This window comes from Equus przewalskii, chromosome 7, assembly GCF_037783145.1.
Source record: "Equus przewalskii isolate Varuska chromosome 7, EquPr2, whole genome shotgun sequence".
Lineage (NCBI taxonomy): Eukaryota > Metazoa > Chordata > Mammalia > Perissodactyla > Equidae > Equus > Equus przewalskii.
Genome location: NC_091837.1, coordinates 57,649,448 through 57,675,870, shown reverse-complemented (window position 1 = coordinate 57,675,870; position 26,423 = coordinate 57,649,448). Strand labels below are relative to the sequence as shown.

The 26,423-nt window shown below is 36.8% G+C and overlaps 1 protein-coding gene across 3 annotated transcripts in view; it reads right to left on the bottom strand.

Annotated features, from left to right (window-relative positions):
- Positions 1 to 26,423, bottom strand: part of GALNT1 (polypeptide N-acetylgalactosaminyltransferase 1) — a 135,521-nt gene that overhangs the window by 41,579 nt on the left and 67,519 nt on the right. For all 3 annotated transcript variants that reach the window (XM_070629907.1, XM_070629905.1, XM_070629906.1), the window contains one exon: positions 23,655 to 23,829. In XM_070629907.1, coding sequence (XP_070486008.1) covers positions 23,655 to 23,829 — 175 coding nt within the window. The remainder of the gene's footprint in view (positions 1 to 23,654; positions 23,830 to 26,423) is intronic.

Genomic DNA, 26,423 nt, shown 5'->3' with positions numbered 1-26,423 from the left:
CCATCCTCGTGGAGGTGGAGTGGGGGATCCCTCCACAGGTGGGGGACACAGAGCTGAGGATGAGTAGGAAGGCCACAGGCAGTGTTATGAAGAAGCTTTTTTCACTCTGTCCCAATTGAGTCTTTCATCTTCAGGAATGAAAATTAGCCAGTATAAGTTCGTGATACTTAAAAAAAAAAGTTACATACAGGTTTAACAACGGGGTATAGGGCTAGAAAGAGAGGGAAAAGAAGAGTCAAATTTTTATTGATGAAATATAATATACATACCAAAAAAGCTGACAAACCATAAGTATACAGTTGAATGAATTTCCACAAAGTAAATGCATCAAGTAGTCAGCACTCAGAAGAAGAAATGACTGTTACCAACAACCCAGAGGCCTCCTTTGTGCTTCTTACCAAGGTAACAGTTGGACCTCTAATGTTACAGATGAGTTTTGCCTCTTCTTTTGAACTTTATTTAAAAGGAATAATATAGAGCAGTGGTTCTCAAACTTTTTGACTCATAACCTCTTTACATGTTTAAAAATTGATGATCCCAAAATGCTTTTATGTGGATTATAGCTATTGATGTTTATCATATTATAAACTAAAACAGAAATTTTTAAACACAAGAATCCACAAACACATACTACATTAGCTATCAGAGAGATGATTCATCACTGTCATACAGTGGGCCCATTATGGATTTACTGCCTCTTAGCTCCACATACACCCTTCATTGCCTGCTCTGTGATAACGTAACTAGCTCCTCTAAGCATTTCTCCTTTGCAGGGGCAAGATGCCTACACAAGCTTTGTCAGTAGAGGGTGCTGGAGGGACACTGCACAAGGAAGAAACTTCCCTTCCTGGTTCCAGTGTGCTTCCATTTGTTCTCTTCTCCTTCTTACTGCATGGCTGCTAGTGAAGTGTGTGGTGGATGCCCAGAATGCCCAGAAGCATTCATCTCCATTGAGTTTCAGTAGCACCTCCACAGGCAGATTCTCAGTGAGTCTCCCAGCCACTCGAGCAGTTGGTTTCCCAGTTTTACCTACCTGTACCCAAGAAGGTTGGTTCCTGTTTGCCAGTTCTGGTTCTGACTTTCTGCCCAAAGGCACTTGAAAGTCTATTTCCAGCTTGTTAGGCCTGCCTACTCTGGAGAGTACTGTGTGCCAGATCTGCCCGGGGGGGAACCAGCAAACTTCTCCACTATCTAGTGAGATGCAGTGAGACCTTTTCCAATGAGGTCTGAACTCCAGCCTTATGGAGGGGGCTAATCTTGCAGACTCCTTGAACAGATCTCAAGGACCCCCAGAAGTCCCAGGACCACACTTTGAGAACTACTAATATAGGGTACATTCTTTTGTGTCTGAATTCTTTCAATCAACATTATGTTTGTGTATCATACTTGTTATGTGCAATAGTCTATTTTTATTGCTGCACAGTATTCCATTATATGAATATATATCCTAATTTATTTTCTATTCAACTACTGATAGACATCAGGGTACTTTCCAGCCTGGGCTATGAACAGTGCTGTGATAATCACTCATGTACATGTCTTTTGGTGACTTACATGTATGCATTTCCGTATTGTTGGCCATTAGGGTCAATATAGGCTCAGCTTTAATAGATACTGTGAAATGGTTTTCCAAAGAGGGTGTAATAATTTACACCCACCAGCAGTGTGTTAGAGTTCCACTGTACCACATACTCACCAACATGTGGCATTGTGTCATTTTTTTTTAATGATCTTTTTTTGAGGGGTGGGAGGGAGTAGTAAGTTCTATGAGTTTTAACACATGTATAGATTCATATTACCACCACCAGAATCAGGAAACAGAATAGTTCCATCTCCTCAAAGAACTGCCTTGTGCTATCCTTGTAGAGTCACACTCTCCCCCTACATCTAACCCCTAGCAAGCAACATCTATTAGTACAGTTTTGTCTTTTCACAAATGTCATATAAATGGAATTAATATGTGTAATCTTTGAGACTGGTTTCTTTCACTCAGCATAATGTCTCTGAGATTCATTCAAGTTGTATGCATCAGAAGTTTATTTTTTATTGCTGAATAGCATTCCATTCTGATATATCACAGTTTGTTTATTCATTCACCTGTTGTTTCCAGTTTTCACCCATCATGAACAGGGTTGCTGTAAACATTCATGTATAGATTTTTATATGAATATGTTTTCATTTGTCTAGGGTAAATATCCAGGAATGGGCTTGCTGGCTTACATGGTAAGTGTAACTTTCTAAGTGTAACTTTTAAACTGCTAAAATGTTTTCCAGAGGGACTGTATTATTTTGCATTCCCACCAGAAATGTACCAGAGTTTTGACTGTCCTGCATCTTTGTCAGCACTTGTTACTGCCAGCATTTTTTATTTCAGCCATTTAAATAGGCAAAGAGTGGTATCTCATTATGGCTTTAATTGGCATTTCCCCAATAGGTAATGTCTTTTCACATGCTCATCTGCCATCCATATAGCATCTTGGGTGAAGTATCAAGTTTGTTGATAACATTTTATTGCATTCAATTTTTTAAAATTGGGTTGTATGTTTGAGAGTTCTTTATATAGTCTAGATACAATCCTTTGTTGGAAGTACAGTTTGCAAATACTTTCTTCTAGTCTGCAGCTTGTCATTTCATTCTCTTAACAGTGTTTTTAGTAAAGTGAAAGTTTTAAAATTTGATGAAGTTCAATTTACAACTTTTTTCTTTTATGAAATCATCCTTTGGTGTCATGTCTAAATACTCTCTGCCTAATGCCAGGGTGCTGAATATTTTCCCTAAAAGTTATAAATTTTAGGTTTTAGATTTAGATCTATGATCCATTTTGAGTTAATTTTCATACAACACATGAGACTTAGGTCGAGATTCATGTTTTTACATACAGATGTATGCAACGCCATTTGTTGACATCTTTTCTCTAGTAAATGGCTTTTGCACCTTTGTCAAAAAATCAAATAGCCAAATACGGCTCTATTTCTCAACATTCTACTCTCTTCCACTAATCAATGTATCTGTCTTTTTGCCAACACCACACTATCTTGATTACTCTAGCTTTATAGTAAGTCTTTAAATTGGGTACTGTATTTCCTCCAACTTTATTCTTCTTTTTCAAAATTATTTTAGCCATCCTATTTCCTCTGCCTTTCCAAATAAATTTTTAAATCCATTGCTGGGATTTTGAATGGAATTGCATTAAATCTAGACATCTATTAGGAGAAAACTGACATCTTTTACGCTGAGTGTTCTAACACAGGTAGAAAACTGAGGCTTTAGCTTTCTCACTCTGCTGCACACTTCCTGTGACTGTGTCTGTGTTCTGGGCCAAACAGCAGGAGACAGAAAAAGAAAAGCAAACAGGATTCTACCCATGTTCTGGAGACCAGACACCCTCTGGTTAGAGAGAAGACTCCCCTTCCTCAGGAGAGTTGCTTGCCTGACCACTGCTCCCTTGGCTGTGCTGCCCTGGCAATACTGTCCAGGGGCTGGGATAGTAGAGAAGGGAAAAAAGCAGGTTAAAAAAAGAGAGGAAAAAGCAAGGGGTTTCCTCCATTCTTTAGCTCTTAAGAGACGCCTTTCTCATTCCTCAGACCAGAAGGAAAGGGCTTCTCTTGGGGCTCTTTCTGCACTCAGTACATACTTTCAGGTTTTGGACTGCCTTCAAATACAATGTTGAATAGAAGTAGAGAGCAGACATCTTTTCCTTGTTCCTGATCTTACGGGGAAAGCTTTCACTCTTGTACCATTAAGTATGATATGACACTAAACGCACAATTCATAAGAGAAACAACTGATATATCTGACTTCATCAAACTTAAAATTTTTGTGCTTCAAAAGGTATCATTAAGGAAATGAAAAGACAAACCAGAAATATTTGGATATCATATATCTGATAAAGGATTTGTATCCAGTATATAAAAAGAACCCTTACAACTCATAAAAGGAAGACAAATAATCCAATTAAAAGTGGGGAAAAGATCTGAAGAGACATTTCATCAAAAATATAAGAATGGCCAATAAGTACATGAAAAGATGCCCAGTATCATTAGTCAGTAGAGAAATGCAAATTAAAATCACAATGAGATACCACTTCACACCCAGTAGAATGGCTATAATAAAAAGACAGTCAAAAAGAAGAGTTGATGAGGGTGTGGAGAAACTAGAACCCTCATACATTGCTGGTGGGATTGTAAATGGCGCAGCCACTTTGGAAAACAGTTTGACAGTCTCTTTAATGGTTAAACACAGAGTTACCATACGACACAGCAAGTAGGAATCCACCCAAGAAAACTGACAACATATGTCCAAACAAACACTTGTACATAAATATTCTTAGCAACATTATTCATAATGGCCAGAAAATAGAAACAACACAAATGTTTATCAACTGGTGACAGAGAAATAAATGTGGTATATCCATACAACTGAATAACACTGGGCAATAAAAAAGTAACAAAGAATACATACTATAATAGGATGAATCCCAGAGACATTCTCAGTGAAAGGACCCAAACACAAAAGACTACATACTTATAATTCCATTTATATAAATTGTCCAGAAAAGGCAAATCTATACAGGTAAGAGTTTTAGTGATAATCTAATCCTGGGGCTGAGAGTGAGAACGAAGAGTGACTACAAATATATACCAGAGATCTTTTTGGGTGATGGAAATTTTCGAAAAGTGATGATGCTTGTGTAACTCTGCAAATTTATTGAAAATCATTGAATTGTACACTTTAAATGGGTGTATTTTCTGGTTCCAGGAAAGATGGAGTAAGTGCACTCCACTCTGTCTCTCCTAGTGAGTGGAACTATGAATCTCGGACAGAATGCATGGAGCAGCTATGGGAGGGGACTCTGAAATGTAAATGGTAGCAGGTCAAGTGGGGGGAGACCAGAATTCGAAGTTCCACTGAACCAGTGGTGAGTTTTCCATTTTCTCCCGTTCTGGCAATAGCCAGCATGCACTCAAAGGCAGCCCCAAAATTGGAAGTGTGAACTAGATGCCCAAAGAAAGAACCGCAAGAGAAGGTCTCTCTTTCTGGTCTGAGGAACTAGAAAGGAGTGACCCAAAGGTCAGATAGCAACAGTAACTACCTCTGCTTTTTTTCCTTTCTTCCTCTTCTCCTGCCCTAGCAAGTTTGAGTTTGAGAAGCACTAGATCGGAGGAGTGAGTCTCCTGGGAGGTGGGTTGTGTGTAGAGATCAAAATTACCTGAGCAACTTTATTTAGCTTTTATCTTGATCAAAGGACATGTACACAGCTTAAAGCATAAACAACTGACCAAAGCTCGTAACAAAAAAACTGTTCCCTCACCTCTCTGCCACTTCTCCCTTCCCATAAAGCAAACCAAGTTCAATTCTTTTACTTGTTTCTCTCAGTATTTACCTTCATAATTCTAAAAACTGTATTTGCATTTTTTATTTGATTTTTTTCTAGTTCTAGATATTACACACTGACTTGATAAAATGAGGGTGTATTTCACTCCTATCCCCATCGTGACACGTACACTTGCTAGTCCCTCAGTCTTCCACTGTGGTTATAAGTTTGGTTATATCATTATTTAATGTTCATATCAGGACTATGTAAAATGCTCTTCAACGCCAATTTGTATATTATGAATACTTTTCCTTTTCTGTAAAACATTTCCCTCTATTTCACCCTGGTTATTTTTTTCCTTTTCCTTAGTTTTTTATGTATTTGTTACTAATTGAAACTCAGACTCTCTAAAAATTGTGTAGTCTCTTAAGATATTCAAAAGCACCAGCTATAATATCAGTGAAATCTTCTTAAAGAAATCTCTCTTGGAATTTTCTGGGCTGGTTGCCTCCATGCCTGCACCACTGTCATCTGAGGCTCTCCTTTCACTATTGCCCCCTGGGGATTCTCTTATCTTTTGCACATTGGATCTCCTGTCTTCTATAGCCCATGTTTTTCTCTTCCTTAGTTTACTCCATTGCTTTGGCAGAGAGCACAGACTGAGAAAGGATGAGGGGAGATGGGCAGGTTTTTCAAACTACACCATCACTACCATACTGGGCTGATGCTTTTTGTGGGACTGAATTATATACTGGAGTGGAGCTGGAGTTGACTGAAGATCCCTGGTGTTTAAACAGTGAGTGTAAACACAAGTGGTTTCATCTATGTCCCTATGTATAACACTAATTAAAAGATGGCCTACATAATAAACACTGTTATACATAAGTGAGTGAAAGGATTACTGAATAAACTGTAATGCATGAAATTCACTATGTGATCTGAGAGTTAGCTTGAGTGCCTGGCTGAGTGATTCAGCACTATTTTGGAAATAAAGAGATTACTGAATTTGCTTAGGATAGTGTTCATCTCAGTGAGACTGGGCTTACCAGAGAAACAATCCACACATATACTTAACAATTCAGGAATGCAGAACAACAGAAGTCCCTGGATAACTATTTCTATTATTTTTCAACTGTTAAAGTCTCACCCTACTTATCCGAATCCTCTCAGAGCCTGAAACGGCACTAGGAGCTTTATATGCATTATCCCATTTTATCCTTACAACAACCTAAGACAGAGGTATTATTCTCCCAATTTTACAGATGAGAAAACTGATGCTTAGAGAAATGAAGTAGCTTGATTCCAAATCAAGGTGAATATGCACATATAATCTAATCCTCTTCTCCATGTCTCTTTGAGCTATGATTTTCAAAGCATTCTTTGTCACCCACTAAATTTAGCCTGTCATAACCACTTCCCAATGACAATTCAATACTTCTTAAGATGTGTGGCTACCTGCCCAGCAGTGTTTGGCAACGTTACAAAATTTCTCCTCCATATACTCTCATTCAGACAAGATCAATGAAGATCCAACCATAAAAGTGATGGCAGAGCACAATGATTAAGATTACATGTTTTGTCATTGACAAATTTCACTTGGGTCACTTATTAACCATACTTTGCACAAATCATTTAATCTCCCTACATCCAAGTTATCCCCATCTGTAAATTGGGCACATTATTTTGCTCAACTGCTTAAATATAACTCGTACAGTGCCTGGTACAATATTAAGCACTCAATACATGGTATTAGTACTTTTTAAGCAACTAATTATATAAGACAGAATTGCCATGTTAGGTGACCTGAAATTTGTCTTAAACCTTCTTCCCTAAGATCATACATTACAAAAGTTATTCTTTGTTAGTTCTATTTAAGTCTTCTTGACACCGAAACAATGTCATACTTTCCTCTAGGAAATGTGCCCTTGGAGACCCTACAAGGCAGTGGAGGTTCTTGGCAGGCAAAGGATGATCTGGACGCTGCCAGCTATACCACCAGTTAAGCCCATGACTTAGAAGAAGCAAGACTTTTCCAGATTCAGAAAAAGGAGTGAAAAAGCTGAACTCTAGGGGGCTGTCCCACACTACTTATCTTCCACCTCTGGGAACTGGTCTGAAAAGCACCTGCTGGCCAGCTTTGTCCAGCTTAGTGTTGGGATAGTTAAATATTAATCTGATATTTCACTGTGTATACACTTCAGAACCCAGACAATGCCTAGTAAAAAAAGAGTGGGGATGGAAAAGCATGCTTGTAGTCAGCTTCTCCTGAGAATGGCACCGGGACCCAGAGCTCACTCCCTGAACAGAGGCCCTCTCTATATCCTTGGTGCCAGGAACTATTCAAAACACTACAAGTCCTCACAACAATCCTAGTTATTCCTATTGTACAGACAAGGATCCTGAGGTATAGAAAGGCCAAGTAACTTGTCCAAAGCCACACTACCAGTAAACGGCAGAGCCAGATATGAATTTTGCCACTAGCAAGATATGAATGAGAAATTCATCTAGATACAATTCAAAAAGGGACAAAGGGAGAAAAAATAAGAGTATAGATTGAGAAGCTCTAGTACATACATACAAGTAGTTCCAGAAGAATAGATTAAAGGAAATGGTGAAACAGCAAAATCTGAGATTATACCTAGAAACGTCCTAGAATTGAAGAATAATATGAATGCTCAGATCAAAAGTACACTCTGTGCACTGAGCATGTAGATAGATAAATCCACACCTTGACAGACAATTACAACGTGCCCAGGTCCTACTACTACAGGAATAAAAATAAAATGTACAGCTTCCAAACCAAGCTAGAGAAAAACATGGATACTAAAAATTTTTTTTGTTTGTTTGTTTTGTTTTTTTTTGTTGTTGTTGTTGACTTTTTTTTTTTTTAAAGATTTTATTTTTTCCTTTTTCTCCCCAAAGCCCCCCGGTACATAGTTGTGTATTCTTCGTTGTGGGTTCCTCTAGTTGTGGCATGTGGGACGCTGCCTCAGCGTGGTCTGATGAGCAGTGCTATGTCCGCGCCCAGGATTCGAACCGACGAGAAACACTGGGCCGCCTGCAGCGGAGCGCGCGAACTTAACCACTCGGCCACGGGGCAAGCCCCGGATACTAAAAATTTTATCAACTGAAACTGTGTCAATTAGCAAAGCAGGAAAGGAGGAAAAAAAATAAGATGGTAAACAGCAAACAAGATTTATTAGGTTGAACTAAATGAAACTGTCATTTTCATAGGTCAAAAATGGTTGAATATCAATTTCACATGATTTCACCCTAAAAGAAGTAAGTCCAAATATATCAACAGATACAATAAATGTACATGCATTAAACTCACCTATTGAAAAGAAAGACTCTTAGAGTGAATTAAAAATTTAAACATCCAGCCACTTAGTAGAGATACACCTAAAACAAAATCATACAGATGGCTGAAAGTAAAGAAATAGAAAAAAAAAATAATAGACATACCAGGAAAATGTTAACCAGACTAAAAGTGGTGTAGCAATACCAAAAGCAGCGGGGAAAAAAAGTTAATAAAGATATAGTGAACACTGGGTTAAAAAACAAAACAAAACTATGAATTGTCTTAAATACATCCAATGATGCAGCCTTGAAAAATAAACAGAATAAGTTGGAGAAACTGTCAAATCCACAGTCAGAGTGGGAGTTTTTTAAAAAAAATCCAACTTAATAAGAATCTAATAGAGCATGCTCACTAAAACAGAAAAAAAAAAACAGAAGTAACAGGCAAACAATTTTATTTTTGACTGCAGAGGAAACATTTTTAAAAAGCTGAAGGTTTTCTAGGTCAAAAAGCAGGTTTCAACACATTTCGGGTAGATCATGTTCATATATAGATCATGTTCTCTGACCATGATGAAATTAATCTATAAATCAATAATTAAAAAAACGAGATATTCAAAAGGCAAAAAGAAATGTACATAGAAATTTTTAAACGTACTTCTAAGTCCGCCTGGATTAAAGAGAAATCAAATGAAAATTACAAACTACTTACAAATGAACAAGGATGAAAGTACTACACATAAAACTAGCAGGACGCACTGAAGTGATTCAGAGATGCAAATTTAGAGTTTATAATGAATTTATTAGAAAAAGAATATTTTCAAATTAATAGGGTAAGTGTTTAAAGAAGACAATAGATTAAACAAAATAGAAGAAAAGATAATTACATAGACAAATTTTTAAAAAACAACTAAATAAACAAAAGGAAAAGCTACTTCTCTTTAAAAAATTAAAAATTGCAAACCACTAGGCAAGACTGTTTAAGGAAAAAGAGAAAAGTAACAATCAATATTAGAAATGAGGATAGATATATAATTATAGATCTGGTGAAAATGTTTTAAAATCATAAGGTACTAAAAATAGTGATATGAACAAGTAACAAAAAACTCAAGCCTTCCAGGTCATTGTGAATCACCCAAATTCTAATTTCGATTTGACTAAGGCTCCTGACCTCTTTACCTTTCCACTGTGCTCTCCAGAATTCATCATATTGTTGTCAGTAAAATCCCCTATATTCACCATCCCTTATCTGAATATTCCCTTTATCTTCTATACTAATTAAACTATTGCCAAGAATACCACTTACTGAGTGGTCTTTCAAGAAGCAGCTGACTTTTCTTCCACATCCCGCATACCACAGAGTCTGGATATAGGGATAAATATCTTCCATGTTCCTCATTGCTGATTCAAAACTATTGTTTCTCCCTCTTCTCTAAGAAGCCTCAGGTTCTTTAAAGACAGTGCTATCAGAAGTTGCCAGCCCACCTTTGTTACAGTATCTACCACCTTCCCTATCAATTCCATCACTAGTCTTGACATCATGTTCTTGGTGATTTCGGTTTCCACATAGTCAATTTTTCAATACCTGGCCTCTCAGATGTTTGCTCTGCTCTCCTCTCCTTCAATGAAACTCTCCTCCATTCTCACCCACTTACTTTCATGCTATATCCCTAGGCCATGTCAATACTGATAATCTCCATTTTAAGCATCCCAGTCTCTGGCCACTATTCCCCAACCACTCCATCATCCTGGATTATTTTCAACTCAGTTACTCCGAAAATCCCAGATCTTTAGTTTCCTTCACTGGGACCTCCAATCCAGACTCCTCTATCTTTTTACTTTCTGTTACCCTCTTCAGGTTTTCTACTGCCTCTACTCTGCTCAGATCCACAGCTCTTTATTATAATCATTGCCTTATATCTCCCTCTTCTATCTCACTTGCCTGGCGATACCCCAATCCCAGCTAAATCCAACTTTCTGCTGACTTTGCATCTGCACTTAAACTGCTGAATAGGGCTAAAGAAAACATATGAATGGGCTGAATAGTCTCACTTTCAATTTACAACCACAAACCCAAAAAGCTCTCAGCACTATCCAATATTCATACTACATTTCCTAGTCAACTCCTTCAAACTGTTTCACATCTCCAGTGATTTCCAATACCTTTCTCACCCTCCTCACTCACAGGTGTTAACTTTGTTTCCAATTTCACCGAAAAAAATAAAAGCCATCAAATGAAAATTTCCATACTCCCATCAATGCATTTACCATCCTGTAGGCATTTGTGATCATAAATGGTGTGCCTTTTTCCTGCTACACGATGCCCGAATTATCCCTGTCCCCTGTCTGAAGCCACCTTCATTCCTTCTCACCTACTCAAGTTCAAAGCTCCTGCTATAATACCTTCCTCTCAAATTTCTCCCCATTGGGATTATTCCCATCAACATAAAAAAATACCGCACTACATGCCATCTCACAAACGAAAAAGAAAACGTCTCCCTTGACTGCATGATCTCCCCAGCTAACGTCCCCATTTCTCTCCTTTTTCCAAAAACACCTCAAAAGTACTGGTACACTTGCTATCTCCATTGCTACCCCTCCCACTTTGTTTCTCCCACTCATTTTTCAAGTTGATTTTATTTAAAGGATAACAGACTGCACGAAACATAAATTTAGAGCGAATGAGTTATCACACAGCAAACACTCATGTAACCACAACTCAAGTGAAGAAATAGAACACTGCCAGCACCTCACAAGTCCCTCTTGCTCCCATTACCTTTTCTTCCCTCCCCAAAGGTGACCCACTATCCTAACACTTGACATCATAGTGTTGTTTTGCCTATTTTTGACCTTCCCAGAAACAGCATTATTCTGTATACACTCTTGTGCGACTCTTTTGCTCAGTATAATAGTGAGATTCATCCATATTGTGGCATGTAGCTTTTGCTCACTTTCATTGCTACAAAGTATTCCATTGTATGACTATACCACATTCTACTGTTTATAGACATTTAGATTGTTTTCAGTTTGGAGCCAATACAAATAGCACTGCTATAAACATTTTTGTCCTTGTCTCCCGAAGCACATGTGCATACATTTCTGTCAGATATATCTAGTGATGGCTCTGCTGGGTCATGAAGTATCTTAATATTCTAGTAAATTTTAGTAAACAATGACATGTTTTTCAATGTGGGTATTCCAATTTACACACTCACCAAGAGTGTATGAAGTGGTATTTCATTGAGGTTTTGTTTCTCTGAGTACTAACGAGGTTGAGCATCTTGTCGTATGTCTGTTGGTCACTGGGTAATCTCTTCTGTGAAGTCAAGTTCCAGTCTCTCACCCATTTTTCTATTGGATAGTCCATCTTTTTCTTACTGATATGTAGGGGTTCTTTATAAATTCTGGATCTGAGCACTTTGCTGGTTATGAGTGTCATAAATATCTTCTCTTCTGTGACTTGCCTTTTCAACATATTTTTCTTTTCACTATTTTTTCTAATGAACAGAAAGTCTTTAATGGAGTCCCATTTATCAAACTTTTCCTTCATTTTTGGGTGCTTTGTGTGTCCTGTTTAAGAAATTTTTTCCTACCCAAAGATCATAAAAACATTCTTCGATGTGATCTTCTAGAAGCTTTATTGCTTTGTCTTCATTATTTATATCTGTAATACACATGAAACTGATTTTTCTAGGTGGTGTGAGTTACAGGTCAGTTTCAGTTTTGTCCTTAATTCTGTCAGGTTGACCCAGTACTGTTTACCTGCTCCTGTAGATCATCCTTCTCCTACTGCTGTGCAGTGCCACTTTTGTCCTAAACCAAGTGCTCAAGTAGTACGGGACTGGTTACCAACTCTCTATTTTGTTTCACTGATCTGTTTGTCTATTCTTGCAACAATCTCACACTATTTTAATTACTATAGTTTTCTACGAAATCTTGGTAACTGTCTCTACAAATCCTCCAACCTTATTCTTCTACAAGAATGCCTGGCTGTGCTAGGTCTTTGCATTTCCAGTTACATTTGAGAATCAATTTGTCAAATTATACACACATACACACACACAAACACAGCTGGTGGTGAATGCATTAAATCTATAAATCAATTTGGAGGGAACCAACATTTTTATAATTTTGAGCTGTCTACCCATTCTCTATTTATTTAGGTCTTTAACATCTCTCACTGTTTTAGAATTTTCTTTGAAGAGGGTTTCTTATATTTGATATTTTCTGATTGCATTTTAAGTGATATTTAAAAAATTTTTATTTTCTAACTTTTTTAAGAAAACCAAAATACAGAAATATAATTGATCTTTCTTAGAAATATTTAACTTAAAACCATAAACCTTGCTAAACTTTATTGATTCTAAACCTTTATCTGTAATTCTTTTGGATTTTCATTATACACAATCACATCAACTGCAAATAAGTTTTAATTCTTCCTTTCCAATCCATATAATATTATTTCTTTTTCTTGCCTCCTTACTCTGGCTAAGACGTCCAGTATGACAGTGAATAGAAGTAGTGATAATAGGCATCTGGATCGTGTTCCAGATCTCAAAGGGAAAGCTTTCAAAATTATTAAATATAGAGTTTGTTTTGTTCTTTTGTAGATACTTTTTACCAGATTAAATAAGTTCTTTTCTGGTCCTGATTTGCTAAGAGTTGTTATCATGACCAGTGGCAAAATTTTATCAAATCCCTTCTCTGTATCTACTGAAATCATCACATAACTTATCTCCTTTTTTCTGTTGATGTAGTAAATTTAAATGATGATTTTCAAATATGCTTTTTACCTTGAAGTCCTTACCTGAAAGTAAAATAGGTCAGGTATATTTTGTTTAATTCTTGGATTTTTTTCTTTTTTTTTTTTTTTTGCAGGGGAAAATTCGTCCTAAGCTAACATCTATTGCCAGTCTTCCTCCTTTTTTCCTCCCTGCTCCCCACAAAGCCCCAGTACATAGTTGTGTATAATTATAAGTTCTTCTGGTTCTTCTTTGTAAGCCACCACCACAGCATGGCTGCTGACAGACAAGTGGTGTGGTTCTGCACCCAGGAACCAAACCCAGACTGCCAGAAGCAGAGTGTGCTGAACTTTAACAGCTAGGCCATCACTGGTTCTTTTGTTCTATTCTTTTACCCTAAATATTCCTATATCCTTATTTTTTTCTGTCTGCATCTCATAACAGTACATTTTTTTTCTTATCCAATCTAGCAATCTTTGTCTTTTAAGCAAAACCTTTAATCCATTTAATATAATTATTGATATATTTCAGTTTAAATCTACCATCTTACATAAACAGAAATATTTGTCTTTTTCTCTCCTTTCCTTCCTTAGTTTGGATTTTTTTTTCATTTTCACTTTCCCCACTCTATTAATGTTCACTTTCTTCTGGTGTTTACCTTAAAGACTGCAACATCCATCCTTGATTTATTAAAGTCTAACACTAACTGGTATTTTTACCCACTTCTTAGCAACACAAAAAAAGCTTCCAAGTGTCTAACTCCATCCCCCCACCCAAAGAAAATGCTTTGTTCTGTGTCTTAATTTTATAGATATTTTATATCCCATAAGATATTACTGTTGTTTTACATAGTTGACATTAATTGATCTAAATATTTACCATTTCTATTGCTCTTCCTTCATTTCTACTATTTGATCATTTTCTTTCTGCCTAGAGAATACCCATTAGTATTTTTTAGTGTGGGTAACGAATTACCTCAGTTTTTATCTTAACATTTTTTATTTTTGAAGGACATTTTTGCTGGGTATAGAATTTTAGGCTCATAGTTATCTCTCAGCTTTTAAAAGATATCATTCCATTATCTTTTGGCTTTCTCTCTCGCGCGCGCGAGAAGTCAACTTTCAGACTTCCTATTGTATCTTTGAAAGTAATCTTTATCTTTTTTCTCCCTTTGGTTTGTTTTTTTTTCCCTCTAGCTTTGGTTTGCAATGGTTTTATTATGATATGCCCAGGTATGATGTGGCAGGTATCCTGCTCAAGGTTCATCAGACTTACTGATTCTGTGCCTTAATGACTTTCATTGGTTTTGGAAAATTCTCAGCCATTATACTTTCGAATATTGCTACTGCTCTATTTTCTTTCTCAATTTGTGACTACAATTTTGCTGATAGTTTTAGACGTTCATTGTATCTCCTGTATCTCTTATGATCTTTTATTTTCCATCCTTCTAACTCTCTATGCTTCATTCTGGATATTTACTTCTGATCTATAATTCAATTCACTAATTCTCTCTTCAGCTATATCTAATCTGCTATTAAACCCATCCTTTGTGTTTTTAATTTTTATTATTGTACTTCTCCAGTTCTAGAATTTCCATTTGGTTACTGTCTAATAGGTTCAGTTCTCTGCTGAAATTCTCAATCTTGTTTTTAATTTCCCCGAACACACTAATATTATGTACAATCATTTTAAAGTCTGTGTCTGATAACACCATTATCTGGAATCCTTTTTGGTCTATTTCCATTGTCTATCATTTTCGGGGTTTTTTCATGTTTCTTGTTTCCTCATGTGTCTGCTCTTTTTTGACTGCAAGCCAGAGAGTGTGTATGAAACACCATTAAAAAAAATTTGAGGCCTAAGATCTTCCTTCAGAGAGGATTTACATTTGCTTCTAGGGGAGCTCTGAAGCACTCATAACCCTAATCACCTTAATTCAGTTTCATGCATTGAGATGGTCTGATGTTGGGCTTCAGTCCCTGTAAGAGCTGATCTACTTCAGTTTCATCATTACTTCTAGGAGCTAACCTTAAAGCACGCATGAAGGGGCTATCAGATTCTACTATTAAACACACACACACACACACAGTAGGCTCTGGACTCCAGTTTGGTTTTTTTTTGGTGAGGAAGATTCACCTCGAGCTAACATCTGGGGCCAACCTTGCTCTTTCTTTTTTTTTGCTTGAGGAAGATTAGCCCTGAGCTAACATCTGTCCCAGTCTTCCTCTATTTTGTATGTGGGTCACCACCACAACATGGCTGATGAGTGGAGTAGGTCTGCACCTGAGATCTGAACCTGTAGACCTGGTCTGCCAGAGCGGAATGCGCAGAACTTTAACCACTAGGCCACAGGGCCGGCCTCTGGGCTCCAGTTTTTACACCCTAGAACCAAAGGGAAGTCTAAAGCACTATTTAGTTTCTTAGGATACACCTTCTGGATTCAGCAGATGCCTCTGGGTAAAAAGTAGCCTCTAAATGCTAGGCTTATTTCTCTGGGTTTCCATCTTCTCCCATATTTTGGCTCTGTAATTCTTTACTGCCATTTAACTTCTGGATGTTTTCAAGCAGATAATTTTTATATTTTTTATAGCTCTCTAGGTGTCCTCCACTCAGAGTTGGTCCAGGTCACCAAGGCCACCATTATAAAAAGAATGGAGAAGACTTCCACTTTCAAGTCAAGGTCTCATTCCTATCACTCCACAGAAACAATTTTGTCCAAGTTCCAACAACCTCCGCACACTGAAATCCACTGGTCAATTTAGAGACCTCACTTTACTTTCCTATCACTAATGTTTAACATAGATGACCTCTTCCTTCTTGAAACATTTGCTTGGCTTCTTAGGCACTCTACACTTTTTCCCTCTTACTTCACTTTTTCTCAGCTTCGTGCTAGATCTTCCTCCTCTTCTCAATCTCCAAAGGCTGGAATGTCAGTCACCTAACCTCTTTTTCATCTCCTTCACTCCCAAGGCTGTCTCACCAGCCTCATGTCTTTAAATTCTCTTGTCCCTTGTTGACTCCAGCTTCAACCTCTCCCTTGGCCTCCAGGATTTTATAAATATGTGCTAAGAAATCTTGATTTCTATCCCCGTATTTCTACTTTCCTCTTCTTTCCATCTTGGCAAGTATCACTATTATTCAGAGAGCTGCTCAGGCCTGAATTCTTAACTCCTCCTTTTCTCTTTTACTCCACATCCAACCCATCAGCATTCTGATGGCTCCATCTTAAAAAGGAAATCAGAATTTGAAAACTTCTTCACCTGTGCCAGGCTAGTCCATGACACTATTATAGCTCACTTGTGCCCCTATTATTCTCTGCATGAATATGCAGGGAAATGTAGTCTCTCATCCACTGTAGCTGGAGAGTATAAATTGGTAAAACCACTGTGGGAGCAATTTTTTAAAAAACTGAATGAAATTTTAAAAAGCACATATCTCTCAGAGTAATAATTTCGCATCTATGGTCATACATTTTTTACCATAACCCATGGTAACAAATATATTTTATGTTAATCTAGCACATACATACTGAATCAATGATTAATGAAAAAAATACTTTTATGGGGCTGACCCAGTAGCATAGTGCTTAAGTTTGTGCACTCTGCTTCGGCAGCCTGGGGTATGCAGGTTCAGATCTTAGGTATGGACCTACACACTGCTCATCAAGCTATGCTGTGGCGGCATCTCACATATAAAATAGAGGAAGACTGGCACAGGTGTTAGCTCAGGGACAATCTTCCTTAAGCAAAAAGAGGAAGATTGGCAACTGATGTTAGCCCAGGGCCATTCTTCCTCACCAAAAAAAATAAAAAAACAAAGAACAAAAAAGAAACAAACAAAACCCTTTTACTACATAAGACATACTTTGATATCTTCTATTCTATTTCACTAATTCAAATGCTGATAGGTACTCACTAAATTGATTTCATGAGTCATTTGACTAAAGTGTCATGACCTGCAATTTGAAAAGCACTGTTCTACAGAAAACTGTTACATCTGTACAAAAGAATATGTTTGTTTAAAAAGCATGTTTACAGACACTTTGTAACTATAAAATATATACATATAAAGTAAAAGAACAATAGATAAATTATGGTATATTCATACAATGTACTTTTACAAAGCAGTTAAAATGAATGACCTAGAATTACATGTATTGACATGGATAAATCTCAAAATCAACACTTGAACAAAAAAAAATTTTAACAAGTTGAAGAAGGATATGTGCATATGCAATACCAGCATTTGTTAAGTTGAAAATATGACACTATACTATATATCATTTATATATATAGATCTGACGAAGTACTTTTAAAACATGCACAGTTTTAAATGCAAAAGTCAGACCTATGGTTAAAGAGGAGTGGAACAGACTGGGGAGGGGTAGACAAATGGCTTCAACTGCAGCTGTAAAATTTAATTGCTAAAAACAAAATACAAAGAAATTATGGCAACTTATTAAGATTCAATAAAGCTGGTGGTTGGTACAAAGGTTTGTTATCTCCTATAGCATTCTGAATGTTTAGACCATTTTGTTCAAAATATTAATGGCTAAAACAAGGAAAGAGAAGGCTACATTTTCAAGGGAAAAAATTTTGAGAAATCACTAGTATAAGATGGAAAATGCAAAATAAAAAATACTTCAAGATAAATATTTTAAAGCATGTTTTTAAACTACAAATTATCATGTCTTTGATGCAATGAAGAAAACAAAACGATCAGAAAATTCACTAAATTTATATAACAGAAAAATTTATATTTCATGAAGGAAGTAAAACCCAAACCATAAAAAGATAAATACAAAAAAAGTAATATTTATGTTAGAATATTTTGTTTACAAAATTTTATCTAATTGAAAAAAGTACATATTAGTCTTAGAACTACCAATTACTATTTACAGAATAACATCAAAGTTACTAAAAGCCCATGAAAAATATAAAACCATGAGTCTCAAAAACTATAAGCAGAGCAACTTCCATGAGTTCATCAAAATCATCTAGAGAAGCTTATCTGATATGAGAAAATAAATAGAATTCTACTAAATATATGATTTTAATGTTTCAGAATTTAATCTATCAATAAAAGGAATAGTTAAGAGGAGCTGGCCTGGTGGCATAGTGGTTAAGTTCAAGTGCTCTGCTTCTGCAACCCGGGGTTCGCAGGTCTGGATCCCAGGCGCAGACCTAGCACTGCCTGTCAAGCCATGCTGTGGCAGCACCCCACATAAAGTAGAGGAAGACTGGCACAGATGTTAGCTCTGTGACAATCTGTCTCAAGCAAAAGGAAGAAGATTGGCAACAGATAGTAGCTCAGGGCCAATCTTCCTTACAAAAAAAAAGGGGGGGAATACTTAAGAAAATGAGAAAAAAATAACTTTCAGCAATTAGGTAGAGAAAGAAGGGAACTAAGAGTCAGAGGACCTGTATTCAAACCTGATTCAATTGTCCTGGGCTATGGCCATCTCTCTGAGGCAGTATAACAGCAGCCTGCCTCATGGGACTGATTTTTCTTTTTTAAAGTGAAGTTAAAATTACTTTAAAAACTAGAAAGATTAAAATGCTACTCTTATATTAAATATCTCACAAATATTTACATGTTCTTTATAGAAGGTAAATTGCAGGGTTTTGTGTCTATGTTTTTAAAAAGTCAGAACACAATGACAAAGACTCAGTAATAAAAAATTTAATTAAAAGAGAATAGCTGAAAGGTAGTCTAGGATTTCTCCCTGCAAGTAGAACAAAAAGACAAGAAAGCAGAAAAACATAAGAGACTAAGAGAATCAATGCAAGCAGTTCAAAGCCTGGCTAACGGGAGTTCCAGTATGAGAAGACAGACAGACGGGACATATAACAGACCTATCCAATGATGACGCACACGACTGACCAGATTTCACACCTTTACTACCACAAGCACACAATTTACTTGATTTCAAGAATACTGGTACAAAGTGCCTTTAACCTACCAACCCACAGGAAAGAAACAGAACAGAGAAACACAATCAACGATACCACAATGATACAGTCAGCAAAATACAGGCTGAGGAAAGATATAAGACATTCTACCTGGTCTTCAAATAATAAACTGTAAGGGAAAAAAGAAGATGGAGAGGGAATGTACAAACTAAAAGAGACTGGTATCCACCAGTTGCAATGTGTGGCCCTTATTTGGATCCTAATACAAACACTATAAAAAAAGAAAAATACACAACTAGAAGGAACCACAACTAAAAGTACACAACTATGTACCAGGAGGCTTTGGGAGAAAAAGGAAAAATAAAATCTTTAAAAAAACACCAAAACAGACTCTGTCTTAAAAAAAAGAAAAAAAAAGAAAAATATATGACATAACTACAGAAACTTGAATACTAACTGGGTAGTTCATGTTATTAAGGAATCACTATTAACATATATATTTGTTTTGCTGATGAAGATTCGCCCTGAGCTAACATCTGCTGCCAATCTTCCTCTTTATTTGCTTGAGGAAAATTAGCCCTCAGCTAACATCTATGCCAATCTTTATTTTGTATGTGGGTTGCCACCACAGCATGTCTGACAAGTGGTGTAGGCCTGTGCCCAGAATCTGAACCCGCGAACCCAGGCTGCCTAAGTGGAGCACATGGAACTTTAATCAGTAGGCCACAGGGCTAGCCCCTATTAATATATTTTTAGGTATGAAAATGGTATCATGATTTTTCTTTTTTATATGAGTCCTTATCTTTCAGAGATACATATTATAATATTTGCAAATATGTCTTTGCCTGGGGCTGGGGGATCTGCTTCTAATCTCACTGATCTGGGTGATCACAAAAAGCCACAAACCATGTGGGCTTCTCCACAGGGCCACTTCTGTGAGATCTACTCCACTGATCCAAGTGAGAGGGAAAGACCAAATTGGAAACCACAGTGTATTTTATAACCCAACCCTGAAAGTGACAGTCCATCATTTGTACTGTGTTCTACTGCTCATAGAGCCCAATTCTAGCACAACAGAGGAAGAGACTACAGAGGTATAAATACCAGGAGACAGACTGTTGGGGGACGTCTTAGAGGATAAAACCATTAAGGACTATTAAGAATTGTTGAAGCAAGGTGATGAATACATGAGGGTTGATTATACTATTATCTCTATTTTTGTATATATCTGAAATTTTCCATAATAAAAAGGTTTCTTAAACTTTCTTTTAAAAAAGGATACCAGCACAGAGACAGAGCAAGAAGGTATAAAAAGGCTAGCCAGTAGTAGTAGTGACTTTATGTGACCCTCTAAGCAGCTCTGTCCCACAAAGACCCAGTGGCTAACCAGAGGACTACATATTGCTTGCTTGAAGCAGGATTCCTCAGCAAGCCCAAAATGCAGCGCACAAGCATATGTATCACACCATTTATCATGAAGTTGTTCACTGTCCAAATACTGGTGACTTATGATACACTTGGAAGCTACTCAGTAACAAAAGTATCTTAAAGAACCATGCAAAACATTAAAAAACATCAACACAATAAAGTGTGTTGAGAGAGGTGATGTACTTAGGAAATTACTAAAATTACAAAAATAACTCTACTAGAAACAGTAATAGTTAAGGTTCTTTCTAACACGAACATCATTAGAATTTTAACTGTAGACTTCTCTGAAGAATCTAGCTTTCTTCAATACTTCTTAAATTGTTCAAGAAAGTATACAGTTCATGAAAACCTAAGATTACAATGAAGTCTGTCTTGACTGATCTCCATTTAACCAATTTGCTGTATGAACAGATACTCTCCATCCCGTTTAATTTTTATGTGCACAATATTCAATGGTTACTTTATTATGACTTATTCAGAGTTGTGCTATGTAGTAAACTATAATTACTTTTGCTTTCTCTGAACAACTTTTTAAAGTTTTCCCTGGAGCTAATGACTACTTAATTTTTTTTTCTTGCAGTGGTTTTCTGTGTACTTATTACTAATTCAATCTCAAACTCTCCACCAATTGTCTAAATTTCTTCTGAAAACGTTCAGCTCTATCAGGTTATGACTTCAACGACATCTTCCTGAAGTGTCTCCTACTGTGCATTTTCTGACCTGCTCCTGTCTTGGTTGGTGCTTCTCTGCCTGCACAACTCTCATCCAGGGCTGTCCCTTCACCCTCTTCCGGAGATTCCCATCATCTCTCACATGTCGGATCTCCTGTCTGCTACATCCTGTGTCCTTCATTTGCTTGGCTTAAGTCCTCATTTGGTGGAGAGCACAATCCAGCAACTTCTCAAGAAAGGACGTGTGACAGTTCAATGTTTTGAGAACTCGTATTGCCAAAAATGTCCTTATTTAACCCGTGCCTTCAATTGTGAGTTTAGATGGATACAGAATTTTGGTTGCAAATTATTTTCCTTTAGAATTTTGCTCCTTTGCTTCCAGCGTTGCTGCTGAGAAGTTTGAAGACATTCTGGTTAATAATCCTTCAATTGTGACCTGCTTTCTTCTCCAGAGAAACCTATAAGAGGGCTTTTGGGGGGAAGGATCCCCAGTGTTCTGAAATTCATGATGCCTTGGAAGTGCAGTCTATTTTCATCTATGTCCTGACAACTTGGTAGCCTCTTTCAATCCAAACCTGTATAGTCCAGTTCTGGAAAACTTTGTGGATAAATTTTCTCCTCTTCCCTTCTCCCCACTCCTTGCTTTTTTTGTTGTTCTCTTTGAGACTCCTATTAATCAAATACTGGTTCCTCCTTGACTGTCACATGACTTTCATATGCATTTACTATTGTAAATCTCTTTGGTCCATTTTCATGAAAGATTTCCTCCCAACCTGCTATTGAGTTTTTGTGTTTTTTTTTAATATTCCCAAAAGCTCTTTTTGGTTCTCTCAGTCTAGCTTTTGAACAGTGTCCTATTCTTGTTTTATGGTTGTAATATGCTTTCTTATTCACTTGAATCACTATTTCTTTTTTAAGTTTTCTTCTCTTTGAAAATAGTCTTTGCTTTCTCCAAGTTGCTTATAGCTTTGGATTGTACTTTTCATGTTTGAGGGCTTCCTGTGAAATTTAGCATTCCTTGGTTATCTGTTTATTAAAAACGGAAGACCAAAAAGCTGACTATAAGCTCTGAATATATGAGTGAGGCTTACTGACTCTGAGTTTCCATTGGGGTGATCAGGCTGTGCCATTAAACTGGTTAATCTCCAATGTCAGCGTGTGTAGGTTTTTTTCCTCTAGGGCTAGTCCAATTCTGTTGAAAAAGATCCTCCAATCTCTTGCCTCGAGGGGGAAGGCCTGGCTGCTGGCATTAATGGAAGTCACAGAAGGCAAGGTGGCAAGAGGGTCTCAGCAGCCAGAATATATATGCTCACTTAATCCACCTGTTTTCTGTACAGTTCCCTTGCTTTTAACTGGGCCTTATGTCCTCTAGTCTAGATACCTTGTATTCTCTTCTTCATATGGAGCAACTGGGCCTCTTACATTACTGGTAGGAGTGTAAACCGACACAACCATCTTTGAAAAATGTTTGGCAGCACATGCTAAAGCTATGGAAATGTATACCTTATTCCTTTCCCCAATACATGCCAAATAGAAATGAGAGCTTAAGTCCTCCAAAAGACATGCACAAGAATGTCACAACAGCTTTATTCATAAAAGTCAAAAAGTGAAAACAACCCAAATGTCTATCAATGTGTAAATAAACTATAGTATATTCACATAACAAACCATCACATTGCAATGGAAAAGAATAAACTTCTGATATATGCAACAATATGGATCTCACAGACACAAAAGAATATATTCTATACAGATCTATTTATAAAAAGTTCCCCAAAAGACAAAACTCATCCATGTTTAGAGAGGTCAAAACAACGGCTGCCTCTGGGGTGAGAGTATTGCAGGAAAGGAACATAGAACTTTCAGAGGTGATGGAAATGTTTTACAAATTGACTTGGATGATGGTTAGACAGGTATATACATATGTAAAAATTCAGTAATCTGTACACTTAGGACTGTATACTTCACTATTTTAAGTTACACACAACCTGAATCTTTTTAAAAAAGTTGACTATATGAATGTTTTGGTAATAATGCAGTTTAAAATCTCCTACTAATCTATTAAGATAAACAATTATTTTCCAAAACTGAAAATATATAGTCCTAATTAACATAGTAACTTGAGGTATTATTTTATCAGCATTTAATTATTTTTTAAGTGGGGAAAACAGTAACTTAGTGATATAACACTCACTTTAAGAACAGTCAACACTCAAGTGCAATTTATTGGGAATTCAGAACATACTTTTCATTCAAATTAAATACTATCAAGACCACAGTAGGTACTTACCCCTCTAACCTAACATCTGGTAAAGATCTGTTGAGTGCAATCATCTCACTCGCCATTAAATTGAACTGATTGATTTTAAACATCTCTTTCATCTTTTCTTGATCCTCTTTAGGAATGACGACTGGTTTCCCCATTTCTCCAGGACCTTCATGAGGCTTTTGTACTGGCTCTAGAACTAAGAATAAGGAGGAAACTTAACTAACATTGATTTTATAACAATTGATTTATGTTTCTGTTTAATAACATTTGAGTTTAAACTGTGCCCTCAACAACCAGAGCCATTTCTGAGCCATCCTCTCCCAGTGTGTAATACCTCCTAGGGGCTCCCCTGTCCTCCACTTCCACACCAGTGTCCTGACTCAAGACCTCCTCACCTTGCACCACTCACCTGAATCACTGCGTAGCCTTGGCACTCCCATCTGAAATAGTGATACCACATTAACCTCCCTAAAGCATAGCTTTCATTGTGTCAACCCCATAGTCTCCTAGAGTCCAATCTCTTTAATAGGGAATTTAATCTAACTTTCCAAACCTACCACCTGCTTGGCCCTCCACTTCCCACTCCACAGTTCTTCATCCTTTAGTCAAATTGCAACCTACTACTTTTGTCCAAATGTACCTCCTGTTTTCCTGCTTTGGTGCCTTTGCTCACACGGGTCCCCTCCCTTGGAGACTCCTTCCCACTTCTATTTCTGCAATACTGAAGCCCTATTTGTCTTTCAAGGCCCAGCTAAAATGGCTCCTCTTCCCTGTAGTTTTTCTGAATCTCTCTATAATGATCATTTACTACTCCTGACTACCGCATCATATCATCAGGGCCCTATGTCTCTAATCAATTGCTATCTCTTATCATTATGATTGTCAAACCTGTTTTATGACTCCCCCCACCAGATTACGATCTCTTTTTAGCTGGGTTTTTTTCATTCATTCATGTACCTTCTCTGGAGTTTAGCATGGTGTTTTATAGGAGTTTTATAACTATATGCTGAATTAATATGTGAATAAAAGTGCTATTCAAAGTAAGTCAAAACAAAATCCTAGAACTGATAATAGTAGACATTATAATAAGCATTATGCAAGGTGGAGCATCATGAAAGATAATTCTAATCAGAAGTAATGTTATCTCTCAATATATACATAAAAAGAGTAACATTCCAGATCAGCAATTCCCAAATCTTGTTCCTTGTTACATGCTTTTGAGATGTGAAAAAGCGTTCCAAGAAAAACAGGTTCTAGGATATATTAAATTTGAAACAAAATGTGTTAAACTTCCCACCTAAAAGGGATGAGTAGAGAATGAGGTGAAGACAAGAATAGGATGAAAAAAATCTGTTTTATACATTACTTGTTTATTTTTAAAGCTCAAAGTTTTATTCTCCTGCAGTTTGTTTTTTAGGCATCCCCAAAAATCTCTGCACAACAATGAAGACTCCAAGGCAGCAGACAAACCGTCCCTCCTCACCAGGCTGCAGCTGCCCGAGAACAGCACTGGCTGGTAAAGCTGACCTGCAGGGCGACTGTTTCAGACAGTAGTACAGAGCAACCTACGAACACCAGAGCTGCAGAACAGGAAATTATTCCCTGTGTCTTCAACAACTCTGTCTAGAATATAAAAATCTATTTTTGAGAACCCTCAAGGAAAAAATGGCGTAGAATAACTTTCCCGGTTCTCAGAATAAACTGTGACTTTAGGAGGGACATTAAAATATTACAAAATAACTTTAAAAATTATAGGAAACTCATGTAATACAGTTTTTAAAAACAAACCCTGACCAATGTTTGCCAAGCAAGGAAGCTCTTTAAATATAAAAGGTTGACAAAATTTTTTTAAAACTCAACGGCAAAAATTCTCAATGACAAGTGTAATAAAAACTATGATACAAGTACAGAAGTCTAACGCTTATATTAGCTTTTAAAACTTTAAAAATTATAAATTATAAAACTCTTAGAGTCAATTCTACTTACTTACTTGTCTCTGAAAATAAACAACAATCAACAGACTTGGAGATTGGGATGTTGAGGGGTCAACAGAAAGGAGCAGAGTTCTGGAGGTGACAATTATTTTTTGTGTATGGCATAGATAACATAAAGAGTAGGTGGGAGACATCTAGTGACCGTGATTATAAATATCCTTCAGTTATCTGTGCCTTATTTTAGTATAAGATGATGCTTTGGAGAAAAGTTAAAATGGAAACAATTTCATTCTTCTCAATTTTTTAATTAAAAATATTAAGTTATACAGAACACCATCTATAACAATATTTTTGCAGGCAGAGTGGGGTGTGGGAGGGTGGAGGAGATCCTGAATCTGATCAAGCCTTTGGACCTACCTACCAATTCACAGGAAATATAGAGGACAGAACCTCTATAAAAACATTAAAGGGATGCAAATCCTGACTAAGGGAAACTGAAAAGGGAAACAAGCCAATTTCTTCTTCAATAACAACCAAAACTAGGGGAGTGGAGGAGACAAAGAGAAAGAGATATCTATGCCACAGACTAGCTTTGAGTTCACAACTGCTGAAGCCAGATGATGGGTATATGGGAGTTCAATTTTCTATTTTCTTTACTTTTATGTTTGAAATTTTCCATGGTGCTGGGGAAGCATGAAAGAGGACTCAAGAAATTATTACTATAAGAACTAGTAAGTATAAACAATGAAGTTTATAAAGCTTATAAAATAAGAGACTATATGACCCGAAAGTTAAAATCTTGCCTTATCATTGTGAAGTAAAACTCTGGCCTTGAGATCTTAAAGAATCAGGCAAA